This window comes from Pteropus alecto, unplaced genomic scaffold, assembly GCF_000325575.1.
Source record: "Pteropus alecto unplaced genomic scaffold, ASM32557v1 scaffold118, whole genome shotgun sequence".
NCBI lineage: Eukaryota > Metazoa > Chordata > Mammalia > Chiroptera > Pteropodidae > Pteropus > Pteropus alecto.
In genome coordinates, this window is record NW_006440654.1 from 2,482,934 (window position 1) to 2,493,396 (window position 10,463).

General features: G+C 51.6%; 1 protein-coding gene and 1 pseudogene across 1 annotated transcript in view; both read right to left on the reverse strand.

Annotated features, from left to right (window-relative positions):
• The window catches only part of GTSE1 (G2 and S-phase expressed 1), a 31,261-nt gene extending 20,889 nt beyond the window's left edge, over positions 1-10,372 (reverse strand). The window contains exons 1-6 of the mRNA XM_025051008.1: positions 10,289-10,372; positions 9,770-9,867; positions 5,783-5,840; positions 5,060-5,681; positions 2,448-2,618; positions 1,671-1,797 (exon numbers count right to left, since the gene is read on the reverse strand). Coding sequence (XP_024906776.1) covers positions 1,671-1,797; positions 2,448-2,618; positions 5,060-5,681; positions 5,783-5,840; positions 9,770-9,845 — 1,054 coding nt within the window. The 5' untranslated portion in view covers positions 9,846-9,867; positions 10,289-10,372. The remainder of the gene's footprint in view (positions 1-1,670; positions 1,798-2,447; positions 2,619-5,059; positions 5,682-5,782; positions 5,841-9,769; positions 9,868-10,288) is intronic.
• LOC112484729 lies at positions 6,964-7,081 on the reverse strand (annotated as a pseudogene).
• Positions 10,373-10,463: the final 91 nt, after the last annotated feature.

The window sequence follows — 10,463 nt, forward strand, 5'->3', positions numbered from 1 at the left end:
TTGAGGCGAACTCACCCGGTGGCTCAACAGTTCTAACGTCATTCACCGACTTCCTCTCTCGCCACTCGAATGAGTCTATCTTTTTGTCCCAATGGCATCAATTTCATCAATAAACGCGATGGGTGGTGCATTGTTCGGAGTTTGGGCCCATCGCCCGCTGCATCTGGTACGTTCAGAACCGGCCCTCTCAGGAGAGTGGCTGGGCTTGTGGTGCTACCGCTCTAGCCAGTAAGGTTCCACCTGTGTCAGGTGGACCATGAGAGTGGCCCTGGGGGCTTTATACTGCCTCTTCATAATGTTCAGGACGAGCAAGAGGGAGAACCTCACATGCCTTAAGTCCCTGGGTTTGGCTGTTCGACCCCCCGCCCATGTCAGCTCAATCCCCCCATGTCAGCACAGGTCTCCTGAGGGGCCACTGTCATCACTGTGACCAGCGCCACCCATCAGCACCCCCATCAAGGCGGGCACCTGTGGTCCAGCAGACCCCTGTCTGCAACAGAACAAGTGCTGACGTGGTGTCCTGAACCCACGGCTGTGGACACGGTGGCGGGACTGTCATCGATGAGCTCTTCCAAGGCTCCAAACAACCTTGGGGTCCCCTCAGATCACCCCCCTTAGATCTTTCCTCCTCCTTTCTTCCAAAGGCTTCACTTGTTGCTGATTTCTAACAGGTTGTCCTCCAGGAGACAGTCTTTGATCCTCACTAATGATTTTAAGTGGCGCTGTGTGAAGTGTCCCCAGTGGCAGTCCGCGGGCAGCGTTGGGTCCCTGTATTCTTTTCCCCACTCTGGTTGGTACAGGAAGTTCTCCTGTCTTTTTCTGTCCTTGTCACCCTTCTTGCCAACTCCAGGACTATGACACCACTCTGACTTGGACTCATCTGGCTTCACCTGCTCTGGTTAAAATTCTTGAAGAAAGCTTTCAGCTCATACTACACAGTGCGTGACAGCCACCCCACACTCCTCCCCACACGCAGTGGGGAGCAGAGAAACCCACACGCACCAGAAGCCCATTCGCTGTCTCAGCCTTTACCAGAGCTAGGGATGCAGAGGTCATAAACAGAGATGACTTCAGTTCCCGGCCACCAGCTGGCAGTGAGGGCTCCAAGTCAGATCGATCTGATTGCAGAGTTCACGCTTTTCACACTTGGTGAACTAGCGTCCGCGGCTGTACGGGAATAGTATCTGAGGGGTGTCTGGAACCCAGGTCAGGAAACCCAGCGCCTTCCCCAGAGCCTGGAGGGTTCTCTCCGTGGCCACTAGATGTCAGCCTTGGCTCGGCAGGAGAGAGAGGCAGCCTGGCCCTGAACAGCGCTGGCAGTGAGGGTTCAGGCTACCCGTCAGGAGCGACCAGGGTTACGTGCACTGAACCACCTGGAACCGTCTTATTTGTTTTTTTTTTAAAAACCCGTGTGCAATTATATTTCCACTGAGGCTGCTCTCGGCCTCCTTCTGGGTTCTCTAGTGCCCAGAGCCTACACGCGCTCTGTGACTGTGTGTCCCTCCGAATTACAACTGCCCGTCTGAGCGTGTCTCCCCCAGAGGGGAAGCCCCTCGAGGGCAGGGACCCTAATGCTGTACCCCCTGCCTCAGACCACAGCAAGCCTTCCAGAACCTTCTGCGGAGCCTCGGCGGTTCCGTGAAAACAGCCTGAGAGGCCGGACAACGTACCTCTGCCTGCTGCTGGGGAGGCGCATGCGCTGGACGCCAGGCCCGACGCAGACCCCCGGGAAGAGGACTGTCTCGCAAGACGGCCGGCACCACCGGGTGGCTTTAGCAGGGTTTTCTTCAGCCCCAGCTGAAACGAAACGTTAAGAAATCATCAAAGATGTCATTATCTACCATGACTCACTGCCGCAAAAGTAGGGTTTTAAAATAATTCTTAATGATTTAATAATTATCGTCGTGAATCTAAAGCGGGAAAAGGTCAAGCACTGCTCTAAAGTCCTGCACGAGGAACACCGGGGAGCTCGTTGAAATGCACATTCTCGGGCCCCGACCCAGACCCACTGAATGGGCAGCGGGGGGCCCAGCTTTCGGCAGTTTCTACGCAGACACTCGGCTCAGTCTGGCCACCGACGCTGGAAAACAGACGGCACAGATGCGGAAGGTTCGTCTCCAGGCCTGTGAGGAGCTGCGCTTTCAGAGCTTCGGCACCCCGTCTCGTCCACACAGGGTGAGAGCCGCAGGGAGCAGCTCCGCGTCCGGGACACGCAGAACCAGGGGGACGCTGAACCCAGGGAGGACGGGCTGTTCTCCACCCACAGCGCCCAGCCCCCACCGCAGGGCGGGCCCCTTCATTGCATTTCTCCAAGCTGCCTCTGGTGGGCCACATTTTCGACCTCGCTAACCTTGACCTGAATCAAAAGACACGCCCCATGTATACACGGCCCACCTAGTCCCTCCCTCGCCCACAGCCACAGCCCACCTGCAGCCCGCCCCTCTCACCTTGTTTGGAACAGGGAGCGATCTCTTGCCTTGGACCAAGTGGCTTCCACTGGCTGGCATGCCGGTGACATGCTGGGCAGCGCTGGGCTTGTCAGGTGGGATGTTTCTGTGGGATTCCTTTTCATTTAGGATTTTCATCCTGGGAGGACTAGCTGGTTTCTCTTTCACAGGCTGAAAAATTTTAAATTGAAATGTGAGAACTGTCTAGTCGTCTGACAATGCACAGACACACAAAGGCTTTGATTCAGAGCCGTGGAGGGCACTGTCCATCTTCCCAGCGCTGTACATGTCCCTGACTTCACCAGCGAGACTGAGGGGACCCGAGTGGTTCACTCTCCGCCAAATCACCACGGACGAAAATGATGATGGAATTCGCTTCCTCATTAAAAACGGCCAAATAAAACCAAGATCGATGGTTAACAGGAGAGCCATCTCCCAGAGCCCCTCCTCGGTCAGAATTTCCATTAAGGATGATAATGAGGACACGGGTTCTGGTTACACAGAGTATAAATGCTGTACAGAAGGGACCATTCACCTGCCGGTCAGTCCCTCTACCAGAGAAGCTGCTCGGCCGCAGTAAACCTCCCCCGTCCGGTCCTGAGAGCCACTGCCTTTGGCGAGCCGGTCAGACACACCATGACCCCGTCCACGGGCCTGCGTGGACGACGCCACACTTGCAGAAACCACCCCGATGAACAGTTAGGAAGAAGCAACGGAAGCTCGTAAAGTCACGGGGATGAAGCGGCAACTATGCTTGACGACGTTGTTTAAACTGAGATATTCCTCACATGAGATAAAAATTCACCATTTTGAAGCGCACGCTCCAGGGGTGTATTTGCTGTGTTGGGCAACCATCATCACGACCTAATGGTAGCACATTTTTGTTGCCCCTGAAAGAAACTCATAACTGTTGGCAGTCACCCCCCATCCCTTCGACCTCCCCGGCCCAGGCGGCCACTAATCCACGCCCTGCCTCTACAGTTTGTCGATTACGGGCACTTCTTAGAAATGGGGTCACACAATACATGACCTTTTGTGTCTGGCTTCTTTCACTGAGCAAAAGTTTTCAGGGGTCATCCATTTTATAGCACACATCAGCACTGCATTTCGTTATTGCCAAAAGTACTCCATTGTATGGGTGGACCACGTTTAATTTATCCGTTCATCAGTTGATGGACACCTGAGTTATTGTAAATAATGCTGCAGGCTTTTGTGCGGACACACGTTTTCAGTTCTCTTGGGCACAGACTGCCGGGTCGCATGGGAACCCTCTGCTCGACACCTCCAAGGACAGCCAGACTGTTTCCCACACAATGCGTAAGGGCGCTGATTCCTGCACGTCCCCCACAACACCTGCTCTTTTCTGGGTTTTAATTCTTACTACAGCCGGCCGAGCCATCCTCCTGAAAGCACACTTGTAAGCAGCACAGCCACGTGGTCCCGCCGTTTCGAGACCATCTTCGCAGGGGTGAGAGAGTGCCAGCAAGTCACTAGAGAAGCGAATGGCTCTTCCAGTGGGAAGTGTGTGTGTGGGGGGGGGGCGGGTTCCCATCTCGCTGCCCAGCTAACACTTCACTGACGAAACTCTGCTCACCGCTCGGAGGAAAACAGAAGGCCCCAGAACAGCCAGCGTTATGCTGCAGCCTCTGTCCTCGGTACACGTGTCACACACACAAACTCTCGCCTGGGCTCAGGTGTCACACGCAACAACCATGTCAACCTCATTCTATAAACATCACTTTAGAAATTTACATCCAAACGGCCTCCAGAACCCCAGCCACTCAGGGGAGGCATGGGCCGGCCGCCTCCTCCGCCCAGGCTCTGCCCAGTTCAACTCCGGTCCGGGCCGTAGGGAGTCATACGACCGAAGAGATGGGCCTGCAGAGGGAAAAAGACACCCGGGCCCTCGCTGGGTGTTTTGCCGTGACCTAGACCGCGAACGCCCCACAGAGCGTCATCGCTGTGACGGGCTCGGCTGAGGCCTGTCGCCCAGGGCGGGGCAGAGCCGGGGACAGCTCTTCGGGCCTCTGCAACACTCCTCCAAAGTATGAGCTTCCTCCTCTGCTGAGCACGCAGCCAGACCTGGAAGCACGTCGGGCAAACCTGGAAGCAGCCGACAAGCCCCCAGGACCCCTGGCACCCTGGAGTCTGCTGACCACACCCCAAAGGCAACCCTGTCCACTGCCACTCCCCAGGACAGCTCATCACTTACCTCCTGCGAGGAAAGCAATCTAAACTAAGTCACAGCTAAGGAGGACCACTGGTGGCTACTCCAGGAGGGGGCTTTCTGGAAGTTGCTCGTTAATGCGAATGAAATTCCTAACGGGAGGAATGGCCAACGAGAGGAATGGCCAACAAAACCAAAGGAAAAGTTTCAAACAGAATTTAGGAGGCGGCGCTTTTAAGTCATCACATTAGCGAGGCAGCCCTGGCCCACCCGCCCCAAGCTCAGCTCCCTACTGGGCGACTGCCCTTCCCCACATCCCCTGCGGAGGAGCTGCATCTCCAAGCTCCTCCCCGTAAAGGTTTCCACTGCAAGGCCACACTGAGACGGCTAAGAGGGGGCGGCGTCTCCATCCCCTGGTGAACATTCTGGACAGGGTTTTGTCTACCTTTTCCACGGCCAAATGGATGCTTTTTCCTCTAACAGACGAAGCTCGGGGTGGCAGCAATTTGCTGATGACCTTTTTCTGAGTCACTGCCTGGCTTGGAAGGTGGGTAGGACTTGGTTCCGCTGGCAAAGGACAAGAAGACAGAGGTGGCCCCTGAGGCCAGGAGAGGCTGGCCTGGGCAGGAGCCCCCTGCAGGCCCACGCCCGAGGGGGGCTGGGTCCCCGACAGCAGCGGCCCCATCAGGGGGCTGTCTGACAGGTAGTACGTCTCCCTCTTAAGTGACTTGGGGCTTTTCTTCATTTCATTTTCTTTCTCAAACAGATTCATTTTTAATTTTGATTCTTGTATGAATCTTTCCACGCCCTGGCTCCAGGGGTCTTCGGGCCTGGCAGCTCGGGCCGCCTTGTTTTTGCTGTTGCTTTCTATCTGCAAGGCCAACAAGTGAGCTTCTTTATACACTTCCACAAACTTCTCCCCAGGGAGAGGGCTCCAGCGGAAGTGACTCTGTGATGCTGGCCAAAGAGGTTCTTCCGGAATCTTTGTATTTAATTCTAAGCTGGCAGCAATACATCTTTCTTTATGCCCAACAGGTCCAAAAAAGACTTCATCGTCTTCATTTGCACTATTTCAAAAGAAAAGGATTATTAGTAGCACTGGCATTTAAGTGGAAGCTTTTAGAATGTGGTCACACTCAAGGCAAGGGAAGAAAACTCATCTGCTCACCTTAAAGAAGACAATGAAAGATCAAAGTCAAATTTTTCATCAGCCAAAAGAAGAATGTCTGGGGGGAGAAAAGTCTGCCATTATTTTAGGGCTGGGGCTGATAGAGAGAAAAACATTACCGGTCTCTACGGCCGAACCCGCAGATAAAACCGCACTTTGCACCCCATCTGTGTTCCCGCCATACTGCCTTCCCAGCCCCGTCTGTTTATATGTCTAACAGACCACAGGCTCTGGGTTAGGGGGTCCCTCTGCTAGCTCCCACGCCCCACTCCGCCCCAGGGCTCCCACAGCACTTGGACCCGACTTCTGTCACTGCACTAGGCTAGCTTCACTGTTCTGTAAATGTCTCTTGACCCCTCTGTGGCCCCCAGGAGACTGTAAGCTCCTCCAAGACAACAAACTAACTCTCTCCCAATGTCCAGCTAAATGCCTGGACACTTCGCAAATACTGATCAAAACACACTGAATTGACATTTCAATAAAGTTTATACGGAATTTAACAATTCTTATCTTATTTGATCCCAACAAATGCTGCAGCATGCTTAGTAAAACCATAAAGTTTTAAAATATATTAATAACCTAATTAGGTCCTAATTAGTCAATTCGATTAGCCCTAGTTACCTAATAATCAAGGCAAAGGTAGAAAGCACAAATGCACAAAAGAAATAAGCAGAGAGAGAGGAAATTAGAAGATTCATAGGCTAGGTTGCTCGACTCCATGCACATACAGCTAAGAACTTGGCTGAAATGCATAATTATCGAGGAAGCAGAATTTACTTTTTTTGTATTTAAATTATTTATATTGATTTATTTATAAAACCGACTCCAGAAGAGAGGAAAACATCTTAATTATTCATTTATCATAAAATAACTGGACAAATTTATTAAAGAGATATTCTCCCCCCAAAAGCACAAGTCCCAGATAGTTTCGCAGGATAATTCTACCAAATATGTGTGTGTGCGTGTGTTTTTTTTTTTTTGGCAAGGCAACCTTTGGTTGACCTCACAGAATAGTTTCGCAGGATAATTCTACCAAATATATATATACATATATATATATTTTTTTAGGCAAGGCAACCTTTGGTTGACCTCACAGATCGCAAGGATTGCCAACTTACAATCCCTTATTTTTTGTTTTTTATGCCTACACCAACTTACAATCCCTTATTTTTTGATTTTTACGCCCACAGCACCTGGTCTTCCTAGTGGTCTCCCATCCAAGTACTAACCAAGCCCGACCCTGCTTAGCTTCCAAGATCAAACGGGATTGGGCTTGTTCAGGGTGGCATGGCCGTAGACTACCAAATCTTTAAAGAACATATAATTCCAAATTTATTTATATTGCTCCAAAGGACAGAACACGGAAATCTCCCAACTTAATTTTATGAAGCATATATAACCACACCGAATCCTAGAGTTTACCCAATAGGGAAAGCTACTGACCAGTCTCAACATAAAAACCCTAAGTAGGAACATCAGCAAATAGAATCTAGCGACACATCAAAAAAAGACAACTAACTCATGACCAGGTGAGGTTCGACCAGGACTGGAGGACTGCAGGCCGTCTCATTCCACACAGCCTAGTGACACCCTCCTCGTATCACCAGACCTAAAGGGAGGCCCACGCGATTGTCCCCATGCGTGTTGACAAGGCATATGATAAACTGCGACATACGCTGTTGACTCTGAAAGCGCTTCATGAAAAGTAATAGATGTATTTTATCATAGAGGAAGTATCCAGCTCAATCCGAAAGCCAGAATTAGGTTTAATGGGATACCATGAGAAGCGTTCCTTCTAAAGCCGGGACAAAGATATTCTATCAGGATAGGCTAACTTATGCTGAAATAACAAACCACCACCAAGTCACGAGTGGCTTATAATAACAAAGCAGCATTTCTCACTCAAACCCTGTGTCCCTGAGGCTAGGCTGGCCCTGTCCCACATCCTCCTCACTGCAGAACCCCACTGATGGAGCCTCCGCCTTCGGCAACTCTGCTGATCTTCATGGCAGAAGAGGAGATAGTAACTTTCAAGGCACCTGAGCCAAATGCAACTTCAAGTTGCAAATACAACGCTATCATGTACCCATGAGGAAAAAAAAACGGAGAAATACTGAGGACCAGCACCAGGGATGACCATCGACGTATAAATTAACCCACAAGCCAGCCTTAGGCTTAATGGAAAAAGACGAAATTCCATCAAAGCCGGCAAGGCACTGACCTCTACTCTCACCACGATTGTTCTGTTACGCATTACCTAATCAGTCAGACGAAGAAAAATAAATCATGGGGAAATTATTTTATAACCTGGAGTGCGGAGGTCTAAGACACCAAACTGGAAGCCATAGAATAAAAGGTTGAGGGTCCAATATGTAAAAAATGTTTCAAATCTCTGCATGGCAAAAATCACCATGAGCAAAGTTAAAAGAAATAATTAATGGGGAAAGTTTATTTGCAGCTCACGTCGCAAAGGGCTAACTCAAAACGGTGCCTACAAACCACTAAGAAAACAAGAACATAATGGGTGAACAGACAAAGGTTATGAACAGATAAAATTCATGGAAAATAAAATGCAATGGTCTTAAATTTATGACAAAAAGTTCAGCCTCGCTCAAAAATACAAGTAATGAAAAATAAACGCAGCAAAGGATTCCACTAGTCACTTGTCAGATTGTTAAAGATTAAAAGTTAGGTAAACTGTAGGCAAGGCTGTGGGGAAAGAGATTCTGCTGGGGAAGGCGGCGATTATTATGGCTCTGCCGAGGGTAACGGGGTGGTGCCTGCCTCCCAGGTCTGAGCACACAGCGCGAGGCCCAGCACGTCTACCTCTGTGAGCGTATCCTGCGGACACTGATATCCAAGATCATCGAGATAAATGAGGCACCAAAAAATAAGATGCAGGACAGGGCTGGATATGCGGCGAAGAGGGGAAGCTCTCTAAAAAGCAGAGAAATGACTGGCCTTGGACACATAATGCTCGCGCTTGCACAGAATGCATCTGAACGAACACCCAAGAGGCCGATGACACCAATGGGCTTTAGAGGGGGCAACTGGGTGGCTGAGGGACAAAAACGAGAGGCAGATATTTCACTTTTTACATGTCTGAACCTAGAAGTCAATTTTATAGGTCACTTCTGGAAACTTCCAATGGTCAGGTAGAGAAAAAGGAATTCTGGACCAGGAGTCAGGCTCCAGCAAAGTGACCTTGGGCTGCTGACTCATTCATTTTGCAAACATGTGCCACGTTCTCTACCAGCCGCCAGGCAAACACAGGGCACATGGTGCTGCCCCCCGGGCATGCACTGCTTAGCGGCGAGTGATGCAGCAAATGCCTTCCTATATACAACGAAGAATCCATGGTGACTGGCAAGTCCCTAGACGGTTTCTGCAAAATGAAGGTGATAAGGACACTTGGATACTCAGTTTACCTGCCTCGCATGGGTGTGGTGAGGAGCAAAGGTAAGAGGATGCCAACTTGCTTTAAAGGATAAAGAGGGCACTGCTGTTAATTCATCTTACGAGGCTGTACCCTCACCTGGGCACTCGAACCAGACAGAAAGAACAAGACAGCAAAGTTACAGGCCAGGCTCCATGACTACTATGGTCGCAAAGATCCCAAACAAGTGTGGGCAAACGCAAACCAGCGGCAAACATAAAAACACCAAATTCAATCCCGCAAATATCCCATTGCCTATGAAGCACCAGGTGCTCTTGGCACTGGGGACACTGAAGCAAATGAGAGTGGTAAGAACCCCTCTTAGGAGGGAATTTAAAGCTGGGTTGGGGATATGGGGGGCGGGGAATGAAAAATAAGGGTGTTAGACGGTCGCAAACTCCTTGAAAAGGGCTATGAGTGCCACGGGTACGGAGCACAGACAGGGTGAGCACTGAATAAATAAACAAATTAAGTCATCACAGAAGGATTAAAGCAATCAACATCTTCACTGAGCTCCCTGAATAACGGGTGCTGCAGTGACAAGGACGTACCATCCTTCTTGGGAACATCAGTCGCCGTTTCTCCTGCCTGGCTGGCTGAAGGCACTTCGCTGCCGTCTCCTTCCATGCCGAGTGCTATCGGGAAGTGCCTGCAGGGAGGAGGGGGACAGAGATGAGCAGGTCTCGGAACCCAGGCCCCCGGTTCCTCCGCCCCTAGTGACTCCCAGCAGCGTGAGCCGCTGCGGCACGGATGGGGACAGAGCGAGCTGTCCCTGGCGGCTGCGGCCAGGTCAGGGAGAAAGGCAGCCAGAGGCCGCCTGACATACAGCTCGAGACCCTCCGCGACGCACCCCCAGAGGCCGCGCGCCTCCAAGGCGGGAGCTCCGGGAGCGACGCCGGTCCGAGCCAGGCCTGAACGCCCCGGATGGGGACAACGGAATTCCCAGCTCTCGGGCCGGACTGTGGGGACTGTGGTTTGTTCCCGGAGTGGCCACGTCCTAACTGTAGTCCCGAAGGAGCGCGCAAGGGGACCCTACCGACCCCAGCCCGAGCCCAACTAGACCCCCTCACCCCTAGCGGCTGCGATGTCCCGACGACTGGCCCTGCCTCGAATTTAAATGCGGCACGGCGGGCGCGGTGCAGGCTGCGATTGGCCGGTTTGAAAAGGGCAATGTAAGGTCGCCGCGCCCAGTGCATCCTGGGGGTTGTAGTCGGGGTGGGGCGGGGCCGGAGGAGGAGCGGGGCG